Below are 27,067 nucleotides of genomic sequence, written 5' to 3' on the forward strand. Positions count from 1 at the left end.
AGTGTCTAAGCTGTATGTAAAGAACATGGAAATTGGAATTTCCATAAAACCATAAACAAAAAAATATGCGGCGTGTACTTGCAAGTTGCAACACTGATTATTTTAAAAGCTGGCAACATTCTCATTTCCTGTCATTTTATTTTCTTCAAAAGAAAATCGAGGGCTCGCAGAAAAGTAGGTCGTTGGTATTGATTTTTAACTAATATTCGACAAACAAAGACGTAACTCTGTTCTATGTGGTAACCTGCACTACGTTGGCTGAAGTTGCAGAAAGACAACGTGCACCATGCCTGTAAGTAGTTTCCTAACTCTCAGCTACTTCACCATGTGATTTCCTGGAAGCGTGCGATGGGCGCTGCCAAATTCTTATTTCAATTCGGTACAATCATTCCAATAAGAAGGCGCATTTGGCTCCGGGGTTATACAGTACACAGGTTTGTGTTATTTTAGAACGCTTTCGTTTTCTAACACGCCATAGTGAAGTGAGTCATAGTTTCAGGGTCATGCTTGTACGGTAACTACGCAATAGTCGCCACGGTCCGCGGCACGTGTAGGTTTTCAGTAATACGTTTGTACGTTTAGGACGCGGAGTCGGGCGCGCCGACGGTCGAGAATGTTCGGGTCGTGGTACGCGTGCGTCCGATGGACCAGCGCGAGAAGTTGGAGGGGTCCTACAACTGCGTATCGGTGGACTCCGTGAACAACACGATCGCAGTCAACAGGAGCAGCGTCAACCCTCCGGAGCCCCCGCGCATCTACGCCTACGATGCCGTCTTCGACTCCAATACTTCCCAGGTAAGTAAGCTATTGCCGCGCGAATTGTAGACATTCTACAATTATAGGGACTTGCGGTTTTAACGTTCGAGGTTTGAAGTAGTCTAGGATACTACAGGAATTTGGGACTATTACTATCAAGGTTCAACTAGTCTAAAGTTTGATATACTTTGATGTGAACTTCAAATAGGAAGTGTAACTAGGAAGTGACAATAAAGGCTAAATTAAATATTCATTTAACCTTGTATTACAAAAGAAGTAGGCAGTGATGTTTAGTGATGAATACAATTATACTTGTATTATTAATTTTATTAGATACTTTGATCAATGATAAAGAATCTGTTAACGTAACTACATATTTTGCTAATCATATTATTTAACTTCATTATACATATTTCTGTTATTTTCTCATTCTATTAAGCCTTTGTTTGAAAATTACAACATTGTAGCTGGGCTAATCTTATTAGGAAGTACCTACATGTTTAATAAAGATAAGAGTGACCTACTTATCTATCCTCAAATGTTTAAAATTTTTAACTAGGTACAATTTAATTTTATTACTTTGCCATATCACATAACTGCAGATAATATTTACAGATGTTTTAAAAGTAATTAAATGTAATTCTCACATAAATGTATTCTTTGTTCTATAAATTTAAATATAGAATGTATTGTTGAACAATACAATAGAATATTATGGTTAATACCTTGATGGAGGAAAAACCAGACACAATAGCTTATCGATTGTTATTGCGGTCGCCGGTGACCGCTTGGGGCTTGAGGCATAAACACACATTTTGAAATTCTGTTCTCACAAAAAGAAAGTTTGATATTTTGTAACTTTGATACTGGCACAATGTGTTTTTACAAAACAGGTGTTACTCAAAGACACCTTTGATGTCAACATAAGTAAAAGTAGGTCAACATTTTAATGCCAAGTTGAATTTGAAATTGATTAATACTTTAACATAAACTGTAATATTGATGCTTCAGAACCAATTTCGACTCTCAAGTTATACTACTTTATATTTGCCAATTGATTTTTAGTTCATTTTGGTGTTGGTTTAACTTGACTTGCGATGTACACTTCTTAGCCATCAATATTTGATTTGTAGTCTAGCCATCAGTCTGCTGAAGATTTAGAAGAACCAAGAAGAAAACAAGTTGCATTCTGACTTATCTGCCATTCCTCTAGACTGACGATGTTCGTAACCTTCAGTCTTGTCGAATGGTGGGTGTGTTGAATGAACAAACCACATGAGAAAAGCAGAAACAAAGAAAACCATGCAGTGTGACAGATGTACCATGTGACTTTGTGTTGCTTGTTAGTGTAAAATAACAAGAAAATTTAATGATTCTCAAAATCGCATCATTCTAAAACAAAAATGTTAATTTTATGTTCAACCTGCCATGTTTTAAATCCCTTTTGTAATGTAGTTTAAAATTGGAATTCAATATGGAATTAAAAAAAATAGTATACATTGCAATGATACATCTGTCACACTAAATCAAATTTCAAAGACAGAAGAAAGAAGCTGATATAAATGTAACATTCTAAGTGCATCTTGCGTGCCGGGGCGAAGCCCGCGGGCGATGCAAGACAGGGCTGGCCTCTGCTCAATGCATTGGGAATGTTATGTTGTCTAACGTCGTTGAAAACTTGAAGAACACTTGAGAAGAAGAATATGCCTAGTCAATAAGTAAAAATGTCATTGAATAAAATTGAATGTAAATCAATACCATGAAATTGAATGTAAGTTAATGTTATGTTATTAGAAAGAGCTTAGTCTACACACCATCATCACTAAACCATCATGAAAGTTGTACAAAGGCTTTGTCCACACTGTGCCTTTTTCTGTTCAAGGGCATGCGTTATAGCGTTATAGCGCAGTCAACAGCGAACGTGAGGCATGCCCGCGACGCATGCCCTCTGACCGTATCCAAAAAACAAAAATGACAATGTTGGCGTTGCGTTCGGTGACGCATACAATTATTATTGAATGCGCCAAAACGAAAGTTGAATGAAAGAAGATGACGAAAATTGCAGATGAAAGTGCGTAGTGTGGAGGTGTGGACATAGCTAATAAGTACCACCTTTAAGATTTGTTTGATAGATTAATTTTTGAGAATGAAAGATAGGAATAATAGTTTGATCAAAGATATTATGAAGTATATTTTGAACGTATTTTTCCTTGTATTGATATTTTCATGGAGTTATAAAAAAAGTCGAAAGATATTTGTGTAATAACACCCTAAGCACCACAGACATAGATCAAGATAGATACCGTATGTGTATGTACTTCGCGTGCCATATCGCGTTCCCAAACGACGAGCAATGCTCATCTTTCAAAAGTCTGTTCTATGTCTGCTATCGGAATCGGAAGTCAATCGGAATATTAAAAATGCCTAAATGCCTAATTGTATCGTATAGAGCTCTAGAAATTCGAATAGAAACGTTGGCATTGATAATGGATATGTTTCTTATCATTGGTACGTCACAGTAGGTAGGAAAAAAGCGGCAAGCTCGTTTTCATACAAATGAAGGGACATGCGGTATCTATCTTGATGTATGTCTGTGCTAAACACATACTTTTACAATATATTTTTATAATAATTAGTAACCTCGACAGTGCGTTTTGCCAGTATCAAATATCAAAGACTAGCTCAAGTCAAAACCACCAGTCAACAGTTTTGTAACAATTCAAACAGTAATAATTGTGCAATGTGTTTTTGTAGACTCAATACTTTTTGTTTTGCATTGGCTTTTGTGATATGGCCAAAGAGAATTATTTGTAATGCAATACATTTTATAGTCTAGACCCCTGATGGGGAAACTTTTTCCTTCGCGTGCCAATATAATCCTAACAAAATATATGGCGGGCCAAGTTGTTGCATTTTTGACTATGTTAATTAAGTACTGAAATACAAATATTAATATTATGTATTTTCTGAAACACTAATTTATTGTGCAAATATTACAAAATAACTGTTGGAATAAAAAAGAAATTAGAAATTGTAATTAAATTAAACTTTTATTAACTAACAACTAACAATACGAAATATTCTCTTGGTTTTTGTTTGATGGTCGCGGGCCGGATTTCAAGCCTTCGCGGGCCGGAGATGGCCCGCGGGCCGTAGTTTCCCCATCCCTGGTCTAGACTCTAGGGCCTACACTAGACTAGGCATTTTATGCCCGGTTTCTGAGGTGTTTTGATAGGAGTTTATGTTTTCACTAGCGTTGTTGATTGGTTACTTTTTTGATGCTAGCCAATCAAAAGCAATTTATTTCGCGTACGTTACTTTTTTTATGATACAATTAAGTAATGGTTTTGAGGAAATATTTCATAATACATTATACCTGCAATCTTGATCTAATAATACATATCTAATTTGTTGTTAAGAACTATATTAAAAACATAATATTTCTTTACTAGCAACTAATTTCGGAAACACTTCATTTAATTTTAAAATGTGTAGACTGTAGACTAATAAAGTGTGATATGAACACATTATAAATAATCAAGGTATTTCTTAATGTTATTTCAATAATTATAGCAAATAAAAAAGTAATAAGCCGGATAGTCGGCGCTTTTTGCCGACTACTCGCCGACTACAAAAGTACCCGGATAGTCGGCTTTACCGACTAGTCGGCAAATCTCTAGTTAAAAGATAAACTCCGGTTAAAAAAACTCAGAAAAGTCAGTCAATGTGTGTGTACAAGTGGGCCTACCATTTGTGCTAGTCTGGTTTAAAATTATGTATTAGTCCGTGGTTAAATATCATATTTTTCTCGTTCCTGGTTTTAAGTTATGTAGTAAAGCATATTTTAACGCTGCACTGAAGGCTGCACTGGTATAACAATAACCGCTAGTGTCTGGTCGAAGCTTACACCATCGACTTAAGAGGATACACCAAGGGCGTGAGAAATTGAAAATAGGTATTTGAAAATGTATTGATGTCTCACCAATCTCAAGTCTCCCACCGCAGAGCGCGATAGAGACAACACGACAAAAGTTCTAATAAAAGAACAGAAAATCTTTGATTTGTTGTCCGCTGATTTCTTCTCCAAAACTTAACCGATTTAAGTACTTTTTTCATTAAGAATTAAAGCAAGGCTTCAGCTGTGTTTCTATGTTTTTTTTTTTTTTTGTATACTTTAGCCAGTTTTGGTTTTCTGGGTGTTTGAACATAGAGGAAAATCTGGCCATTTTTTTGGGTTTTTGGACGTTCTTATCTTTTTTAATAATAAAATTATGAAAAAAAAAGAAAACATAGGGACATGCTAATAGTGGCCATAGATATTCAGGAAAAAATCATAACTCTACCGGCATTATCCAGGGAGGAAACAGGGGACAACGTTTGTATGGAAAAACGGCGGTGTGGACTCCTCTTAAATCGTCAGTCAAGTTCGATTGTTTCAGTCTAATTTCTCTCTGTTACCACCCAATGGTTGACTGGTAGAAAATACCATATGGCTTTAAGTCCGCCATTGTACATTGTGCAAGAAGTGTAATTAATAAATAAATAATTTAGTAAAATCTATAATAAAATTTTATTTTATTCTCAAGAAATAGTGTGAAAACCATTTTTGTTTCAAGTACGCGTACGTAGTCAAAACCTTGAGAATAGATTTCATATTAGTCTTTGTATCAGTCATAAAATATCTATGACGTTCTCTGACTCGCCTCTCCTTTCGAACAAGTGGTACTCACACTTTTTTTATACGGGCCACAAACACGTTTTGGTCTTGGTGTCGTGTGTGTGACCGCAACCTAAATTTTTTTATGGTTAAAAAATGATGTTCTTCACGAATTTAAAGTGGCAAAATGTTCACAGCTTTGCACTATTTTGCCGGTGGGCGTGATTTTTAAAATGGTTAAACTTTACGCGGGCCACTGAACCCGGCGGGTCGCATGTGGCCCGCGGGCCGCAGGTTGAGTATAGCTGGTTTAACCTATAGTAGCTATGAGTGACCGAGCATTTACGGAGCGTTTCAACGGCGCGTTACGTCGGCTGCGGCGTGGCGAAGGCCGCGGCCTACTTTCCGATGTCGTTTATATAACACAAAAACTACTCAAATATTGAGTATATGCACCTACTTCTAAATAGCGCGGCCAAGCGTGAGATGACACCCAATTTGAAGGTTCCTTTGATGTTTGAAAAGAACCTATATAGAAGTTCTACTAATTACCTATAAAGGTAATAATTAGTAGAACTTCTACCTTTTTAAGTTCTACTAATTACCTATAAAGGTAATAATTAGTAGAACTTCTACCTTTTTAAGTAGAAGTAGCTAAGAATAGAGTATTTCTTGTACATGGTTAAGGCTAGGTTCAAACGTACCTACTCAATATACAACACAATAGTACCTATGTTCTGTCTTGATGTTCCTAGTCAATAGTTGAAAATTTGAAATTGCATTTCAGTTATAGAAAACTGTAAACAGCGTTTCCCAAATGATAAATTGCCTATATTTTCTATAAACTGAATTCAAGTCACATAAAAACTAATCCTAAAACCTATTAGATAATTATAATTCTATTAGATAGCAAATTATAGACCTATATCAATTTTGTCAATAATGGGTAAATTGCTTGAAAAATTTGTGAAAAACAAGCTAGCTATATTTTCACAACAAAAGCAAAATTGATATAAATCAACACAGATTTCTTCCGGGTAGATCGACTACATCAAACCTGATAGGTTACGTCTTGGATATTTATGAAGCATTAGAAAACAAAAAAGAAGTTCATGCCATAAATACTGATTTTTCTAAGGCTTTTGATGTAGTTAACCATCAAATCCTAATTGCTAAGTTAGCTCATGCTGGCATATGTGGTTGCCTATTGAGATGGTGTGAATCCTATCTTCTAAACCGGTCTCAGCTAGTTAAAATTAGGGGTACCGTCTGGTGTGCCCCAGGGCTCTCACTTGGGACCAATATTCTTTTTAATTTATGTTAACGATTTTAGTTTGAACTTAACATCCAATTATCAAATGTTCGCCGATGATCTTAAAATCTACCGAGTTATAGGAAGTATGGCTGACACAGTTTTACTACAAAGAGATATTGACCAGGTGACTCATTGGTGCCCGTCAAACGGTATGAATTTAAATGTAGTAAAATGCTATTATATAAAATTTTCACGTAAACGTAATCCTTTCCGTCACATGTACCATATCTCTAGCAATCCTATAACTGAAGTGTCTTCCATGCATGATTTGGGTGTTATAGTTGATAGCAAACTTATAGATTTTCGAGAACATATAAATAGTATAGCATCTAAAGCTGCTAAAATGGCTGGTTTTGTAATACGACAGACCAAGTTTTTCAAAGATCCAGAAATACCGGTGATACTTTTTAACTGTTATGTTCGTTCCATTGTTGAATATTGTTCTCAAATATGGAATCCATTTTATTATGCCCACATTTCGAGAATCGAGAAACTGCAAAAACACGTCTTGTATCATTTATGTTACACTCAAAACCTTTGTCAAAATTTAATTTCTTATGAAGCTAAATTAGTACACTTCAATTTAGTTTCACTGGAGCATAGACGTCGCATCTCCGATATTGTTTTTTTACATAAATTAATTAACGGGAATTTAGACAGCACCCCACTTCTAAATAAGATCAATTTATCAGTTCCTCGACCGGGCAGCCGTACTCGAAATAGTAAAACCTTTGACATACCTGTACACCACACAAATTATGGACAAAACTCCCCATTATACCGAATGTGTGCCTTATACAATAAGACCTGCGGTGAAATCGATATTTTTGGTACTCCTATCTCATTATTCAAAGATAAGTTACATAAAATTGTAAGCAAAGATTAGGTAACAAGAATTTAGCACCATTTTTGTAACTTAGATTTATTTTGCATGTAGTATTCACTTCAAGAAGGATGTACACTACGTTATGATACTTACTAACTTGTATTTAGAAATAAGTTGTAAATGTGTATTGTCTAGTTTAGTGAATCAATTTAAAAAAATCTGCCAAGTACGAGTTGGACTTGTACACAAAGGGTTCCGTACCATTATAGAGCAAAAATTAGCAAACACAGTATTTTTTGAGAAACAACATTCTACTCAACCCATAGGACTCATCTTCCTCTGCTTTGGCAATCGGTAAGAATTATCTACAAAATCTCCAAAGGTTTTTGATAATTCAGGATTGGTGAAAGGTTTGTAATATTAAGTCGGTCCTCCCGCTGCTATCGATCGAGCGAGTGCGCTTGCGTACTGTCAGAGTCCCGACAGAGGATACGGTTTTCTATTTGTCTTTCAAATTCGAATATAGATCTATACTTACTAATAAAGAGAAAAGCGTTTGTTTGCATAGAATTATTCCTAAACAGATGAGTTGACGAATGGGAGGGAAATCGAGAAAATGTAGTTCCCTCAGGTTTCCCTTTCGCATGCACGAACTTACGAACTTGGGGGCCGCTTCTCTAGTACCTAACATTTTAATTTAATGAGTTGATATTATGTCTTATATCATAGAAAATTAGAAACTATGACGGCATGATCTTTGTCAGGAAGGCTATAGGTTACGTAGTATCTATTTAATAATAATCTGTTGCTATAGGGCTTAGGGATAGATCATAGAATGTCAGATTTTTGATCAAAGATTGCGGCCTTTTTTATTCCTTATTCAGGACTTGGTTCACAAACAAAGGCGACCATATCGTCGTCATATTTAAGGCTACAGAATTACAGTTTAACAATTTCTTACATCTATACGTAACTTAACTAACTTGTACAAACATAATAAGGTATCACTGGACAAAGGTTCCGACAATATTACAGCCGTCTATGCCAGGAACCTAATTTTCGTTTCAACGTGACCTTTTCTGAAGAAGTCATAAAAGTGCCATTCAAATATTTTTTTGTTGTGATTCGGTGCGTAAGTATTTTAAAATTTGGTGCTCACTATGCAGAGGTGGATCTATCCTTCATCGTTGGTAAGATAATTTCGATACTAAATTGTTACTAAATAATTTGATTTCAGCGCACATCAGACAGATACCTAATACAACGAGGTCACAGTATGAAAGATCCATTGATAATACTTAATACGGGGCACATTATATTACGTATCACCACAGCTAATAGGTTTATCGGTATGATAACGCAAGTAGGGCACGGGCAGCGACGGATATACAGCGGTTAGACAACGGTTACACGGTCGGTCTGGCAACACTTCTGAATTCAGTCCATCAGTTTGGTCAGGAATGACGTGAGAATAATCGCCTAACTGAAAATTTCTTTAGTATGTATTCTTCAGCCATCATTCGAGCGGAAGTCTTAAGACTGATGACTGTACTGACGTGGCCTGGGCGTGTAACCCTAGCCCTGGCTTGGGGCCTAAAGTGAGACCGCAGGGAGGCTTAAAGTGAGACCGCAGTAGACGACACTACACCGCAGCGAAACGACGCGACACGGCACGGCCAAATATTCTTTGTATGAAATCTTATGAGGCATGCGGTATGCCATACATGGACATTGGACATAGATCTAGCTCTACTTTGGAACTTGGAGCTTGGAGTCTTGACTTTAATCTTCATAGTACGTCTTATTGCTAATCTAAAACCAATGATGAAGTCATACACCAGTCTTAGGGTCATGAAACCATGTATAAAAAAAAACAACCATTAAAACATATTATATTACATTATTTATACGTGGGAGAGCCATGCTTCGGCACGAATGGGCCGGCTCGACCGGAGAAATACCACGTTCTCACAGAAAACCGGCGTGAAACAGCGCTTGCGCTGTGTTTCGCCGAGTGAGTGAGTTTACCGGAGGCCCAATCCCCTACCCTTTTCCCTTTCCTATTCTCCCCTATTCCCTTCCCTTCCCATCCCTACCCTCCCCTATTACCCTATGCCCTCTTCAAAGGCCGGCAACGCACCTGCAGCTCTTCTGATGCTGCGAGTGTCCATGGGCGACGGAAGTTGCTTTCCATCAGGTGACCCGTTTGCTCGTTTGCCCCCTTATTTCATAAAAAAAATATATAATATATTATAGTCGAATCGACAACCACCTCATTTTTTTGAAGGTTAAAAAATTGAAAGATGTACCAAGTTACTTCTAGGATCAAATCCAGCTGTTTAAGCATTAGAGCATGCCAATTGCTAAAGAAATATACATAAAAAACATAACCCTTCTTTGATGCATTTGGGTAGAAAGTAGAAACTAAATTCCGAAGGTCAGAGTAAATACATAATTTGCTGGCTGATATGCCATGAATTATGGCTTATGCAGAAGTAGTCTGCAGTAGAGGCCGCATTAGGGTCCAAACTGGGCATAGTTCTAAAGCAGCCTTTTCCAAAGTGGGCGATAACCGCGCCCTCTTGTGGGCGCTGAAGGTCTAAAGGGCGGTGTAGGACCCATAAAAAATGGGGGCATTGTGTAGAGGCTTGGGGCGATTTATTTCATCTGGATGCCATCCCACCAAGCCCCAAGCGGCCCCCGGCGGCCGCATAATAATTTAGTATCTATTGTGACTGTGATTCCCATGATCGAAGCATTAAATAGGCTACTTGACCTAATTTTTTTCTTCATGCTAATCGCTTCTTAATCCTTCATTTTCACAAAAAAAACTAATATTTTAATATTTTACACAGTAGAAACCCATAAAAAGATGTTGATTGAAAAATATGCCTTATAAATGGCGCCGAAAACACTGTCCGCCATAGTGTGACGTCATACGTTTTGTATTTTAGACTCTTTATTGAAAAAAAATTTATGTGTGTACGAGTCTAAAAGTGGCCAAAAATTATAAAAGAATTAAATAAGAAATTAGAAATAATTTGTAATGTTGAAAACTTCTGGAGAAAAGTTTTGGCCATTTCATTTTCCGTCTACAATGAATGGAGATAATATATAATACTGATGTTTTATTTGAATTATTCAAGAAAATATATTTTACAAATCTTTCTAGGCTTATTCTTATGTATGTTCAAACAAACTTCCATATAACGAGCGCGCGAGAACGATAAATAAAAGATATTAAATTACGAGTCTGATGACGTCACATCCAAATCGGAAGTACCGCAAAAGCGTTTTCGTCAGTACAAATCCTATTTTCATAAAATCATATTTTCAAATCGACTTTATTTATCAATCATAAGCTTTTATTTGATGATAAGGGTGAAATAAGGTTTCCTAGGCCAAGTTCTACTAGAAATATGCATTTGTTCAATGAAATTGAATATAGGTCAAGTATCCTATTGAAACAATGGGGGCGCTAAAACATAATTTGTTCTCAAAGTGGGCGGTAGACAAAATAAGTTTGGGAACCCCTGCCCTAAAGCAAACAGCGCTTTAGGGCTAGACTCCAAAGTTAACAGCGCTTTAGGGCATACTATGCTATACTCATAAGTCAAACAAAGTGCAACTTCACATTGAATGTAAAAAAGAAATTTTGTGACCAGACTCGTGGCTTAGCCCATAGTTAAATTGGGTCACGAACGTTTCGTGTACCGACCAACTATAACGCCCCTTTGTGAGACCTAATAGAACTCGCCAACAGAATTCCTGATAACTTGTTACATATTTGAAGGGCCGCGGACGCCTAATGGTCCAATTAGTGAAGCCTTGAAGCCTGCCAACTTTTGGCCATGAGCAATTCTAACTGGCCAATGGAATAACTTAATTCTAGCTAAGTGTTTTTAGGATTGCCATCGCTTAGAATGATCAATGTAGGGTTTATTTGCTGGGCAATGGAAAAGTTGATTTTGGACGTTTTAAAAAGGCTAATATTATTTAGACGTTTTAAAAAGGCTAATATTATGTGCCTACAAGTTACAACGTTTACCATGGCTATCAGAGAAGAGGTTTATTTCTAAAGAATAAACAAAGTTTACAGATTGACATGGAAATCTGTGATCTGTTTGTAAAATCTGTCAGTATAATATTCTTCCCCATTTTTTGTAGTCATGCCTAGCCCGCATGTATAACTTTAATACTGCCATGGACTGATTGCCTTACGCTGCACCGATAGAGAAAATAGGCCACGGACGTCCCAATTCCCATCTGGAGCAGCTTTTAAATAGGTCATTGAGATCCCAAGACCCAATTTGTACAGTTTTAAAATGGGCCACGGACGTACTAGGTCCAAGTTGTATACTATCTACATACTAGGCCACTCCTAAGCTTCATGCCAAAATCAAAATACCGTTTTTGAAGCTGCTTCTGAAGAATTTTATCAGTAGTCCGATATTGTTATTAAAATCTGACATCACAGCTTAGATTTGGTTTCGAACAATAAAAGTACAAACGATAGGTAAATGTAGACCAACGCGCAACGAATATTACTTAAGTATATGATGAGAATACTCTTTTGCTGTTCAATGAGATCCAAACTAAATGGTAGCTGCTAGCTGTTGTTGCCACTTGTTGGATTAAAATAGCAGAACAGCACCAGTTCCAGCTATGAAACCAGGCCATGGACGTCCCAGTTGGAACTAATAGGTTTTCGTGTACCGGATAGCCTCGCCCTGACCCGGCGGCGTCCTCACGCTCGGTTCGCCTTGAGCGCGGTATCTGTCGCTTTGAAGGCGATGTAGTTTTCCCTTCTAATCTAAGTTCTAACTTCTAAGTTCAAACGCTTAGATGACTGCTTGACCCCACTATATTGATAATAATGGCGTTTAAGATGAATTTAAGTTTGCCTAGTCCGTTTACAATAAAGTTGATTGAATAAATTTCAGACACCCATAACCTAAGTCTAGCTTATATAAGCTATAAGGCCTGTACGGGGTGTACGCATAGATTAGGTACTATTACATATATTTATACTTGCTACGTTTGTCTTCGCCAATGCGTTAAATTCAGCTTACTTTATACTGTAATGGCATACCTGACACCTGCTTATACTACTAGGCATATATACGGGACATTTAAAAGAATTAAAAAAGGAGTTCTAGATTCCGACGTTAGGTACACATCAGTTAAGTAAGATTATAAATCCTTATCCATCTTCACATCATTAGTAAATCAGTAGTATTGCGCGAAACTGTTTCTAGTCCCTCAGCGCCGCTGGTGTCGTAATCGGTAATTTGTAGGACGGTTCCGCCCTGCGGCTGCGGCCTCCTACATCACGCGGCCTGCCCGCTGCCCCACTGACCCATTTGACACCGAATCAATAATCGCATCGCACACGCTGCTTAAATTTATCATAGAAAAAATACAACTAATGCCCGGTCTGTGAGGCAGATAGATAGAAAACTAATTTATAGATAGAAGATAGAATTTGTACAAACTGAATCTAAATTCTATACTATAATTAATAGATACTAATTACTAACATTAAAAGAAACTGTACAAATAGGCGGTCGTACTGCTAATAGTTGTTTCTTCTTACTTATAAATTTTTACTGCTATCCAGGCTTATCTGTTTACTAGCGCTTTTCATTGGGCTACGTCAAAACATTAACTAATCAACTCCTATCCTAAACAACCAGGCATTAGACAATAGACAGGCATAAGGAAATTATGCTTCAGTGCACGGGCGTAGCCAGGGGGAGGGTTTTGGGGTTCCAATATGTATACTTATGTATGTATAGTTTATAAAATTATAAGTCATTACGAGCTGCCCTATGCTTACAGGATAAGATTAGCTCTTATGTTTGTTTATTCGCATCGAATATGTTCCAAAACTACAAAACCGAAAACGATCAGGACTCGGGAAGGACATAAGTCATAACATACGCTGGAATTTGGAAAATGTATTGTTATTTGTTACACATTTAGTATCTGGCTTATCTGGTCGCATAATCATAATCGAACTTTGTAACACCTTTTAGTATTCCCCAAGCAAAATCCTTTTAAGATTAGCCAAATTCGTCATAACTTCTAAAGGTCCGTAGCACGCAGCTGAGTTATCAAAACAGTTAAAGCTTCAGAAATAAATGACTTAAAGGCATTACGCCTTCTGAATTTACTGAATAATTGAATTAGGGGAATTAACTCAAGTCGGATAAGTAAGCTATAAACTTTTGAGAAGGTATTATGATTTTAAGGAGCGCCTCCTTTGTTATGACTTATGAGTTATGAGGCTGCCAGATGGCCGATGTCTGCTGAAGTTTTGTGTAAATTCTCTAACATAAGCAGTCATATGAGTTATTCGCAGTCATAGGAGTTATTCAAAAACAAAATCATCTGCTGTGCATAGATTGATCCATCTTGCGTCCTTAAGAGGATTCCACACCGCCATTTTTTCCATGCAAACGTTGTCCCCTGTTTCCTCCCTGGATAATGCTAGTAGAGTTATAATTTTTTTCCTGAATATCTACGGCCACTAATACAATGTCCCTATGTTTTCTTTTTTTTTCATAATTTAATTATTAAATAAGATATGAACGTTCAAAAACCCAAAAAAATGGCCAGATTTTCCGCTGTGTTCAAACGTCCAGAAAACAGATTTGGCTAGATTATACAAAAAAATCAAAACATAGGAACACAGCTCAATCCTTTTTTTAATCTTTAATGAAAAAACTACTTAATTAGGTTAAGTTTTGGAGAAGGAATCAGGGGACAACGAATCGTTGATTTTCTGGATTTTCTGCAGTTGTCTCTATCGCGTTCTGCGGTATAGGCTTGAGGTAAAGGAGACAGCTATAGATATTACACGTACTTTTTTTTCATTTCTCTAGCCCCTGGTGTGTCCTCTTAAGCGCCAGCTGTAGACCAATATCTTTTATTAAATGCTGCTGCTTTTATAAAAGAACTGGAATATGCACCTTCGTATATGCAGAAACTCGCGCTGAAAAGTACAAATTAATAATAATAATAATATCTATGGACGCTTCACCCCACGTCAGTCTGGCCCCGTAATAAATATAAATATATTTAATACTTTTATAAGTACTTACTATACATATATTTAAGATTTTTATTAAGTCCGACCGGCGTCGCCGCCCCCCCTAACGCCGAAAGAGGCGCTGAAGGCAAACAAAACTGGCACCAAATTTTTTCTACACTATCAGCACCCTGGGCGCCGAGGAAATCTCGCCAAGGGCGCTGGTAGTGCTAAAACCGGCCCATGGGCAGATTAAGAAAATCATAGACTTCGAATTCGTGATTTTTAACAAAATATGAGCGAGCGAAGTGGTATTGAATGCCTCCCATCTCACCTCGCAACTCTCTCCGCTCCACGTTTAGGTATGAAACTCGTGAGCATTAACGATCGATCGGTCTTGTAGGGGGGGGGGGGGGGGGCAGCTGCATTTACATGTTTCAGACACTTTTTCATGGCGTGAACCACGGAGCTAAAACAAAGGTGTGAACTATTGTTGTTCAGTGGTGTGTCATTGCTATTTGCCAATATGTTCTTTAGCATTGGTCATTTGGTCAACTTAGTAACAAAGATCCAAACATACATCAGAACAAAGGGTACAGCTGCCGGTGCCCGGTACTGGGCGCAGGGATGTAACGATTTTGACGCGATGTGTGTTAGTAGGTCGCGGCGCGAACCACTGCGCGCTGCATCTATTGATTGCCGCGCCATCTTACATTCCCCACAGATACAAAATGGACGACCTATTTTTTTAGTGGCCAGTTACAGGTCAAATGCTGTTGCTAACTCAGAGAGCTTATACCATGGACTTACTTGGTCCAATTTGACAACGTTGGAATTAAAACTTTATTGCAATATTATGTTACTAATTAAATTAATGGCAATAGTCATTTTAGACTCCATAATTGGGATTTGGGACAACCTTTGAAAAAAGGGGAAAACGCAATAATTATCCACTTTCAGTTTAAGCAAAAGCCTTTGATGTTTTCTGAAGAAAATAGCTTAAATATGGTTTAATTCAGAGTTATTGTCCTATGTGTCCTTTAAAATGGCCCTAAGGTTGTGAGCATAAAGGTTTTACAGGGGTAAAATAAATGTGAATATCTGTTACTATCTGATAAAGAGTTTAGTAACAGAGCGACCTATAAACCACTAACCAAACATTATGACGACATAATGACTGCAATTAGGTCTCACCAATGTTCGGCTTGTCACCTAAGTCCACTGACATTAATGGTGCTGTAATTACTGTTTTTAAAAGGTATAAGTAATCGACTGATTTTGTTTTGCCAACTGGTTTAAATTATGTTTCATCGCTGTCGTCATGTTACCACCTTGTAATTTGACTATGTGCATAAGACATTAATATACCTAGAGGTACATTTTATTTACCTACGTACACACTTCCCCACATAATATTATGTGTGCATACACCATTAATATAGGTATGTCTAGGTATATATTTACCTAAAGTCCAGACGATGGAAAGAGAGAAATGTTTAACACGGTCTGCTAATTTGTGTGCCTCTCTTTCACTCTTATACAAAAATATCGCTATTTTGGTCTTAAAACACGACAGTAAAATAGGAAGGTTATTATTTTTAAAATTCCGTCTACCCAGCGACCAGACCGTCTGTTCGGAACTTTATAATGCGTGGTTTACACGCTGTTTATATCTTGCCGATCTCAAAAACTTAGCACTCAACTCACACTCACTCAACTCAGAAATTGCATGACTCACACGTAAATGCAATAATGATTCATCCTCTATGGTAGATCTACATACACAATATACCAATCTGTATTGAATATTGATGTGAATTCAAAGGTTAGAATGTCATATTCCAACTATGCAAATCCATCTAGCGTATTACAGCTTTGTTCATCTAACTACAAACTTGTAATGTAATGCTATGTGTTGTTTTAGTTAAATAATATGGTTATTGTTAATACCTAGATCATAAAAGCAAGACCAGTCTGTTACCTAAAACATACCTTTACATATCCCGCCTTCTTAATTAATGAAGAATAAGACAGCAGTCAGGGCTAACGAATTAATGGGGCTCCAGTGGCTGTCACAACCCTGGCGAATTGCTTTTCCATCCCGACAAAGCCAGCAACATAGATATGTATGTCACGGTAAACGGTTTTTCCAAAGCATCTAGAGCAGTTGTACTCAACCTTTTTTTATACTTACCTAGACCAAAAAGTGTGTGTAGCCCACACACACTTTTTGGTCTAGGTGTCGCGGGCCGCAACCAAAATAATTATTTGAGGTTAAAAAATAACGTTGTTCAAAATTTGCGACTTATTAGTGGACAAAAGAAGATAGATCTTTTAGTTATCTATTCTATTTCTAACTTGGCGCTTATTTGCACTATTTTGCCGGCGGGCAAGAAATTCAAATTGTTTACAATCTCATGTGCCACTGGCAGAGTGCCGGTGCCGGGCTGCAGGTTAAGTATAGCTGTTCTAGAGGTATACATAAAGTCGGCACTACATATAGGCGAACGCGTTGGCCGGCGCGCTGGCCCAATGTGTAGAACGGGCGAAATACCTACCGCCAACGCGCGGACGCCCGTTCTACACATTGGGCCAGCGCGCCGGCCAACGCGTTCGCCTATATTTAGTGCCGACATAATATCCATTAATATACAAAGAGCTTAAAGTTACCTAAAAGATTTCTTGTACTCGGCGATTGCAACTTGACAAAAGGCGCAATCATAATGAAGCCGTATTGTCTTTCCAGATGGACATCTATGTCCAGACCGCGAGTCCTATCGTGGAGCAGGTGCTACGTGGGTACAATGGTACCATCTTCGCTTACGGACAGACCGGCACGGGCAAGACTTACACCATGGCCGGATCCAACTCAGCGCCAGAGCTGAGAGGCATCATACCCAATTCCTTCGCGCACATTTTCAGCCATATCGCCAAGGCTAATGATGATGAGAAGTAAGTTGTTGAAAACATATCTGATACTATAATATTAAGAATTCATATGCTACCACGCCCCTGTGGTTCACTGCTTTAAAGATAGGCTCGTAAGTCTAGGGTTCGATTCCTAGTTTATTTTTATTTTTATTCTTGTATTGTTAACTCTGCTTGTATGGATCACCTTTCTTGTCAAACAAAGAATTATTATTATTACTAGATGCCGCTCGCAACTCCTTTGCGCCAAAACTAGTTTATCGCGCGGAAACCGTACATTTTTCCGGGACAAAAAGTCCCAGGAAAGGACATAGGATATGTCCTTTCCTCAAAGTATCCTCATGCCTTTCAGCAAAATCGCTTCAGCGGTTTGTGTGTGAAGAGAGAACAGACAGACGGCACTTATCAAAAAGTGTTGTTTCACCACTTTCTGATAAGTGCCGGATAGGCTATCCACAACTTATTTGTCAGATTCTTAGGGCCTGTTTCACCACTTCCTGATAAGGCTCTGTCTGTCAAAAAAGTTGTGAATAGCCTATTAGGCACTTTATCAGAAGGTGGTGAAACAGGCCCTTAATAATTTATCTGCCAAGTTAAGCTGTGGATAGACTATTCGGCACTGATCAGTAAGTGGTGAAACAAACCTTAAATCTAGTGTGAAAGACAATGTTTATACAATATTATGTCCTATCTGTCAGGTTCCTGGTGTGTGTGACGTACCTGGAGATCTACAACGAGGAGGTCCGCGACCTGCTCGGCAACAACCCGCACCAGAGCCTGGAGGTCAAGGAGCGCCCGGACATTGGCGTCTTCGTGAAAGACCTGACCGGTTAGTACTAATTCCTGGTGTCTTTAGGAACAAAAGGGTTATACAGCGATTGAGGTGTTAGAGAAAGCTATCGTAAATTACTCGCAGCACTGGTTTTTTTTTCGCCTGATGAAATCCTTCGTGTACGAGTCCGAATTTGCTAGTATTTTTCAAGCTGTTCAACTATACTTTAGTTCTATAGTGTAATATTGTAATTTTTCAGGCTACGTTGTCCACAATGCTGACGAGCTGGAGAAGATAATGGCGGTGGGCAACCGGAACCGGCACATCGGCGCCACCGCCATGAACGTGGAGAGCTCGCGCAGCCACGCCATCTTCTCCATCACCGTGGAGAACAGCCGGCGCGGCGCCGACGGCAAGCTGCACGTCGGCTGCGGCAAGCTGCACCTCGTCGACTTGGCGGTAGGTGTCATCTGTCACTGTGACTGCCGCTGTCAGCTTGACAGTTGAACGTGGAGAGCTCCCGCATTCACGCCATCTTCTTCATCGCCGTGGAGAACAGCCGCCGCGGCGCCGACGGCAAGCCGCACGTCGGCTGCGGCAAGCTGTACCTCGTCGACCTGGTGGTAGGTGTCATCTGCCACTATGACAGCGGCTGTCAGTTTGACAGATGTTTTTTATTGGTTTTAATGGGCAAAAGAACACTAATAAGAACATTAATATTATGTAGTTTAGGAACTGCCAATGATAATTTAAAATAAATCTGAACGTACGCGTTTCAAATAAATCATGTGTTTTTTTATTTTAATTCCAGGGTTCTGAGCGGCAGAGTAAGACTCAGGCGACAGGCACCCGACTCAAGGAGGCCACTAAGATCAACCAGTCGCTCTCGGTGCTGGGTAACGTAATCTCGGCACTGGTGGACGGCAAGTCCACTCATATACCGTACCGTAACTCCAAGCTCACCAGGCTGCTGCAGGACTCGCTGGGCGGGAACTCTAAGACTGTTATGGTGAGTTGGTGTTGTTATTATGATTAATATTTGATATGTTTATATTCGACGTCATTAGAAGGGCTGTTTGATTCTATTTCATCTCTTGAAATGACAGCTAGAGACCTGTTCTTATCTGATATTGGCAGACCAATATTTTGCATATATTTCACTTGCGCACAAATACACTGCTATCGTGTTTATTCGGCTACGCAATAGCAACGCGATAGTGCTTTATTCCTATTCCACTAAAAGAGATTTGTAGCTGTTGATTTGTAGATTTGTAGGTCAATAGACACATTTGTACGTGCTCTGGGATCTATATTATTTAAACGTTTTACAGATCGCAACAGTAGGTCCGGCGGAGTGCAACTACGTGGAGACGATCAGCACCCTGCGGTACGCCAACCGCGCCAAGAACATCGAAAACAAGACGCACGTCAACAGCGAGCCCGGCGACGCGCTTCTCACCAGGTACGCACACACACACACACACACATGCACGTTACATACGCCACACTCACACTGCGCGCATTGAAAAAGAAATCTATATTCAAAAGCTACGGGTCGAAAACATAACCTTATTTTGTGAGTCGGTTACAAATCAGAGTATACCGCAACGCAAATGCTAAAACTGTTATGACGAAAGCGTTTTCATTAGGTATTGGTGTCTTTATAGGATTTGGATAAAAATTGGTTTTTAATTGTGTTATTTGTGTATAACAGATTCCAACAAGAAATCGATCAGCTCAAGAAACAGCTGGAGGAGTCTGCTAACGGTACGTAACTGATACAGCTATTTTACTCTACGCCAATACAAATCATCCCAGGTAGCACAAATGCTATGTAAGATTTGGCTTATATCGTTTTTGGTCATATTGCAGTGATATAGCGGTGATTTACATTAGAAAGAGCCAAATAGCGCCATATTACATAGCCAACTATATTTTTTCATTAAAAGCTGTGTAAAATTACGCTGTAGACGTCTATATAGCGTTTTTACACAGCTGTCATATGGAAGCTCCCAATACAGTAATTTCTAGCCAAGTAAGTTCCATCTATACAGCTTTTCGCCAATTAGAAGTTATTAATATAGCCTAGTAGCTATTAATATTTGCTGACCGCCATATAATTCACCTTTCATGGTGCTGAGTAATTTGCTTCAAAGCAAATTACTCAGCATTCATAAGAAAAACAGTCATGAAAGGTGAATTATATAACTTCTCTTCATATGAAAAGAAGTTATTAATATAGCCTAGAAGCTATTAATATTTGCTGACCGCCATATAATTCACCTTTCATGACTGTTTTTCTTATGAGTGCTAAGTGGAAAAAAAGGTGAATTATATAGCATTCATAAGAAAAACAGTCATGAAAGGTGAATTATATGCTAGTGTAGAGACCTTTAATTGGTTTTGATGGAGTGCAATCTGTCAAAATTTTTGCTAATTTTATGAATTATCGATTTTAACGTTTAATTTCGGTTACGCAACAGTTAACAGTGGTTTTTGTTAACCGAATAGGTATTTAGACTTCTAGGAAACTTAGTTTCAGCTTTTAGTGACAAATAAAAAATAAAATATATAAAAAATATGTTTTAATTATTAATACAATTTATGAAACCATCGAAAATTAGAAGCGCATTAAAAATTTTCTTATAATTCATAGATACATTAACAGTAAAACTTAATTAGCATATAAAATTAGGCTCATATTATGGCGAGTAACAATTTTCATAAAATATATGTAATACGTCAATGTTTTAAAAATTATTTAATTCTGTAGTCGCCATATTATATTTATAGTCGTGTGATATTTCAGATTTTTATTATCTATGTTTTTTGGTAACGTGAAAGCGACCTAAATGGAAAAAACTTCTTTCGTTTCTATATAGTAATAATTTGCTATATGAAGTGTGCCCAATTTGGTCATGTAGAGCTTGAGTAGAAGCTTATATATCAATTTTTCATAGCAAATGGCGATGTAAAAAACGTGCCCACAGACGCTACTCAGCAATTTTGTGCTACCTGGGCATGCATCAGCATGGGTCGCTAGATCAATGTCGGTAGAAAATGAAACCTATAGCCTATGTCATAAAGTGGCATTTCTGTTGAATTTTTGTCGGTCGTGGTTAGTCTCGACAAAGATCGGAAAATCTCTTTAAAGATGCGCTTACACGAGCAATAATTGCTCGGCGACACAAATGGACCGATTTTCACTAAATTGCGGCAATTATTTCGACGATGTTGCTTTTAATTGCTCCAGATATTTCATATCGCTCAATGTCCCTGTGACATTGAGCGATATGAATTGACGCATATCTGATGGGCTTGCAAATTCCAGGCAATTTATTACGCAATATTGCTGCTTATCGCTGTTTCTTGCGGCAAATTGCTTGATATAGTCGTGACTTCGTAGTCGACGAGAATTGACTGGAATTGAACAATTTTAGTTGCCCGTATAAGCGTACCTTAATTTCAATTGTATGTGTCTCACAAAAAAAGAATAATTTATGATTTTTAGGCTACAGTCAAGATTCTAGAGAATAGTCTACGGCCCAGAGAGTACTTAGGTTTTCTAACCACATTTTTTTGCAATAATCAATAATTTTAACACAGAGATCGAAGAAGAGGAGGAACTAGACGGTATATCGGAGGGCGAGGTATCGGACGCGACGCTCACCGACCCCGAGCTCGACGACCTCGACCCCGACGAGAGGAAGATGAGGAGACACCTCCGCCGGGAGGAGAAGGTAGAGTCCCATGGACAAAGTATTTTTTTTAAATAAGTGAGCAAACCGGTCACCTGATGGAAAGAAACTTCCGTCGCCCATGAACACTCGCAATATAAGAGGTGCAGTTGCGTTGCCGGCCTTTTAAGAGGGAATACGCTCTCTTGAAGGTTTTGGCATAGTTTGGCATTGTGGTGATGTTGACATAGTTGGGTTTTAACTTTTAAAGACTCAGCTTCACTGGCTAGCAACACTTAAAGGCCGGGGGGTCAATATTTACATAGTATAATACTTACGTGCTGTGTAGTCTAGAAATAACAGGTGATTGTGGAACCATAACATTTCCAACCACAACCAACCGAAACTATCATGCAAAAATTAGGTCTAAAATTTGTCTAGTTTTCTCTACTCTCTAATACTTTGACATTTTTGGGCATGTACCCTATGCATTTGCATGCCTTCTTTGACGAATCGACTAAAAAGGCCGAGAGAGACTGAAAATATAAATAATTTTCAGGAGAGACTAAACAGAGAGAAGGCACACCAGGCACGGAAGGTTCTGGAAGAGAAGCGGGCTGAGCTGCAGCGCACCAAGTGAGTAAAATTTTAATAAAGAAACTATATTTCGACAACAGACAAATTATGTTTATTAAACTATCATCAAATACAAGTTTCATGCATAATATAGATAAGTACTAGTATTATAAAGGATTTAATTTGTATTGTTTCTTTGTTTCGAATGGACTGACTGCTGCAGTTTATGACAGATTTTGCAGTAGACTTTGGAAAGGACACACTTTACTTTTTATCAAGGAATATAAGGCTTCCGTGCTATTCTGTGTGTAAAGGTGTTCCCAGACAGCAGTTAGTTATACTTACATAACGTTAGATAACTTTTTGTCTAACTTTTTTTAGCAAATTATAACAAAAGACACGTTTATTTTTTGACATGTTGTAGCGTATGTTACACGATGTTATAAAATGTGTTACACAATGTATTATAACGTTATATAACTGCTGTGTGGGAGCGCCTTAACGTGCATGATTTGTTTATTTACAGGAAACAACAAGAGGAGCTCCGAGACAAGCTGAGCCGGCTGGAGTCCAAGGTGCTCGTTGGTGGAGAAAACCTGCTGGAGAAGGCGGACGCGCAGCGCCGACTGCTGGAGCAGGCGGCCCGCGAGCTGGAGCAGCGCCGCCTCGTCGAGCTGCAGCTGCAGAAGCACCTGCAGAAGAAGGAGGTAAGTGCTGCGACCTGCTGGAGAAAAATGCCGCTGCAGAAAATAAGGGAGACAAAATATAGACTTTTGTAACCAACGTTAAGCGTCACGCTCTTTAAAGATCTCTTTAAGAGGATATTCCAGGGGCGAGAGAAATTGAAACTGTATTGCTGTCTCACCAATCTCAAGTCTCCCACCGCAGAGCGCGATAAAGACAACAAGACAAAAGTTCTAATAAAAGAACAGAAAATCTTCGATTCGTTGTCCGCTGATTCCTTCTCCAAAACTTAACCGATTAAAGTACTTTTTTCAATAAGAATTAAAGCAAGGCTTGAGCTGTGTTCCTATGTTTTATTTTTTTTGTATATTCTAGCCAGTTTTGTTTTCTGGGTGTTTGAACACAGAGGAAAATCTGGCCATTTTTTTGGGTTTTTGGGTGTTCTTATCTTTTTTAATAATACAATTATGAAAAAAAATAAAACATAGGGACATGCTAATAGTGGCCATAGATATTCAGGAAAAAAATCATAACTCTACCGGCATTATCCAGAGAGGAAACAGGGGACAGCGTTTGTATGGAAAAACGGCGGTGTGGACTCCGCTTAACATGTACTGTAATACAATAATAAATAATAAAATAACCCTTTTAGAATCAGAGACAAGCTAACATGAATTCAAAATTTGTAACTAAGATTCTGCTTGAACATCTGAAATAAAACATGAAATTATTTACAGGCTGAACGTCTTGACATCGAGGAGCGCTACTCGAGTCTGCAAGAAGAGAGCGCGGCGAAGTCCCGGAAACTGAAGCGTGCGGTACAACTGCTGAGCGCGGCCAAGGCAGAGCTGGCGGACCAGCAGAGAGAGCAGCAGAGGGAGATGGAGGGCATCCTGGACGGCGTGCGCGCGCTGCGGAGAGAGCTGCAGCTGGCCGAGATCGTGCTCGACGCGTACATACCTAAGGAGTACCAGGTGCGTTCTGACTTCAAGCAGATAGATTACCAAGTACTATCAGAGAATTTGATCCATAGGTCGACGGAAGACCTATGTAATTTGGTCGCGGTATGTCAAATCCAGCCGATAGATCACAACCAAGACCAACACGTAACCCGACCAAATGACATAGGTCCGTCATCTGCCTATGTAATATTACACACGGTGCTGCTCGCCATTTCTGTTATGCTGGAACTTGGCTTGACACGCTGCCGCGTGTCTAGATGAATCAATTTTTTCAATGGTACATTTGAACGGAGTGAGTACCAGAGAGGGCAGCAGCGATATGTTGACAAAGAAATATATTATTTCGTCGCATATCTGTCAGTATTCCTATTCTTGCGAATTTTACTCTGATCATACCTCTACACATTACCTTATTCTACCTTGTTATGCTACGAATTTCCCGCACGAAAGAAGTACATGTGTTAACATACATTTAAATTAAATTGCAGGCGCTGATCGAAAAATACGTGCATTGGAACGAGCAGCTGGGGGAGTGGCAGGTGCGGTGCGTCGCGTACACCGGCAACAACATGGCCGCCCCGCCCCGACAGCCGGCACGCGCGCCGCAAGTAAGTAAATTACTTTTGGAACGAAGTTCCTAATCGCGCGTTGTAACGACACGATACAAAAGTGTCGACACTTTTTTAGTACCTGCGAAGTACAGAGGGCGTTGATAGTATTCCTGGGCGTCAACTAGATGGCGTTTTTTTTTATAACTTCGTTCCGTCCGGGTGTCCCTTGATACCTCTCAAGTTTTTTTTATATTTTTTATGGTCAACTTTGCTACGACTCATTACTAACAATCAACAAGCCGTCTGTAGTCTGTTGTAAGTCTGTCTGTATCTACGTATATCTAAAACTTTCTCGGATGGTTGTCAGAACTGTATAACGAATTTTAAAAACACGATGAATATGTTAATGTCACACTATACACATACGATACAAAACCCTAATAAGAAAAAGTTTTTATATAAGTAACTAGCTGTCCCGGTGAACTTCGTGTCACTTTAAAACCTTCCCTGGACTTCTACAAATATTTTAAGACTAAAATCAGCCCAATCCGTTCAGCCGTTTTCGAGTTTTAGCGCGACTAACACATTTGAAAATCCATTTTTATATATAAGACTAGCTGTTGCCCGCGACTTCGTCCGCGTGGACTTCAGTTTATATCGCGTAGTGTCAACAAAATTGGTGTCAAAAGCTTTTTAAAACTCAGGTACCCCTTAAATCAAAATACCCAAAACAACCGTGTAGTGTGCACATAACATTTTTTTTTAATTAAACTTTTTATACCAAATTCTAAAGCTTATTTAGCTTTACACAACTTAGCTGCATTACGCAACTTTAGCTTTACCCATAAACTATTTAGTATTTATTATTATTGGTAGGCTGTTGTTTCTGGTATGTTGGTAGGTGAGTTCATGTATAACAAATTGTTACATTTTTCGATTCTTTCGATTGTTATTAACAATCGAAAGAATCGAAAAATGTAACTCAACATGGTACCACCTCTTATAGAAATACGTATGAGCAAGCATCTAAATTTACGCATAAACACCCCCTATAAAGTCTCAACACCTTTTTCCAGTAAAAAAGTAGCCTATGTCCTTTCTCAGGCTAAAGACTATCTGTGTACAAAATTTCATTACAATCGGTTCAGTAGTTTTGGCGTGAAAGCGAGACAGACAGACAGACAGAGATACTTTCGCATTTATAATATTAGTATAGATTACTTAGAGAAAAACTTTTTCTTTGTGTAGGTATGTTTTTAATGATTTTCGTTTATCTATTACAGTTCGAGCCGCCAGATCTGTCGGACCGCTACTTATCGTACGGCGCGGTGACGGGCGCGCGCGCGCCGTCGCGGCTCGCTCGCCCGCACGCGTCCGCCGTGCCACGCCCGCACACGGCGCTCAGACAGCGGCAGTAGACACACTCAGCTCCAATATTCAGCTGCTACAAGTATCTTCTGACTCTAGGTCATAGATTGATGTTATACTAGAGTCTAGGATAATATTGACAGTGCTCAGAAAACGCCTTTGCTAACGCCAGCATTTTATGGCGCTTGAATAACATTGGCTTCGTGGATGCAAAACAACTGCGTCAATGACACTTACAATACGGCGGCGTTTGTTAATTCTTGTAGCTCTGTAGCTCAACCATGAGTTTAAAGCTATAGTATTTTTCGATACTCCATACCGACTACGTAAATATTTAGTATGGCGACTTTAGTTTCGCAAGTAATCGCTAGAGGCGCTGTAAAATTTGCCATACTAAAAATTTACGTAGTCGTCGGTACCGAGTATCGAAAAATACTATAGCTTTTAACTCATGGTTGAGCTACTGTATACTTTTACTCTTAACCTCATTTAGTAAATCACAATGAAACAATCAAATTTCACACAACTCGGCAACGTGATCGTATCATTAATTTAATATATTACAACAGGCAGAAGTTAACTCGACACATCGTCCTAAATGCTTATTGGCACATCCACACATGCCGCCGGCTTATACCGCCGGGTTTGTCGCCGGCTTTCAGACTGCCTTGCCAACGAAGCCGGCGGCAGGGCCGCCCAAAGAGAATATAATCACTATGGGGCCGCCGACCGTGCCGCCGGTACAAGCCGGCGGCATGTGTGGATACAGCATAACAAGCATAGCAAGATCTTGTAACTATTGTAGGCCAGTCGCGTATAAATTATCGCAACATAATATTATAATATAAGTCTGTAGTCTGCGATCTCCCTTATAATACGCCATAGTAACGCTTGTAGGTAAGTACACAATTAATTTTGTAGTGTTTGATGTGAGTTTTGTCACGCCAAACTATATTTTTGTA

At 38.8% G+C, this 27,067-nt stretch overlaps 1 protein-coding gene across 1 annotated transcript; it reads left to right on the top strand.

Annotated features, from left to right (window-relative positions):
* Positions 1-117: 117 nt before the first annotated feature.
* Positions 118-26,796, top strand: LOC121725706 (kinesin-like protein KIF3A). The gene is made up of 14 exons (XM_042112766.1): positions 118-292; positions 583-795; positions 17,334-17,539; positions 18,214-18,344; positions 18,547-18,746; positions 19,099-19,296; positions 19,619-19,749; positions 20,002-20,054; positions 21,894-22,027; positions 22,524-22,600; positions 23,067-23,247; positions 23,962-24,198; positions 24,675-24,794; positions 26,021-26,796. The coding sequence occupies exons 1-14, from the start codon at positions 287-289 to the stop codon at positions 26,153-26,155; spliced, it is 2,022 nt and encodes a 673-aa protein (XP_041968700.1). The 5' UTR covers positions 118-286; the 3' UTR covers positions 26,156-26,796.
* The last annotated feature ends 271 nt before the right edge of the window (positions 26,797-27,067 follow it).

The sequence above is a fragment of the Aricia agestis genome, chromosome 3, assembly GCF_905147365.1.
Source record: "Aricia agestis chromosome 3, ilAriAges1.1, whole genome shotgun sequence".
In the NCBI taxonomy this organism is placed as follows: domain Eukaryota; kingdom Metazoa; phylum Arthropoda; class Insecta; order Lepidoptera; family Lycaenidae; genus Aricia; species Aricia agestis.

Coding starts and splice junctions, on each gene's coding strand:
- LOC121725706 (XM_042112766.1), top strand. Junction 20,055..21,893: donor GCTGGAGGAGTCTGCTAACG/GTACGTAACTGA, acceptor ATTTTAACACAG/AGATCGAAGAAGAGGAGGAA. Junction 22,601..23,066: donor GCTGAGCTGCAGCGCACCAA/GTGAGTAAAATT, acceptor GTTTATTTACAG/GAAACAACAAGAGGAGCTCC.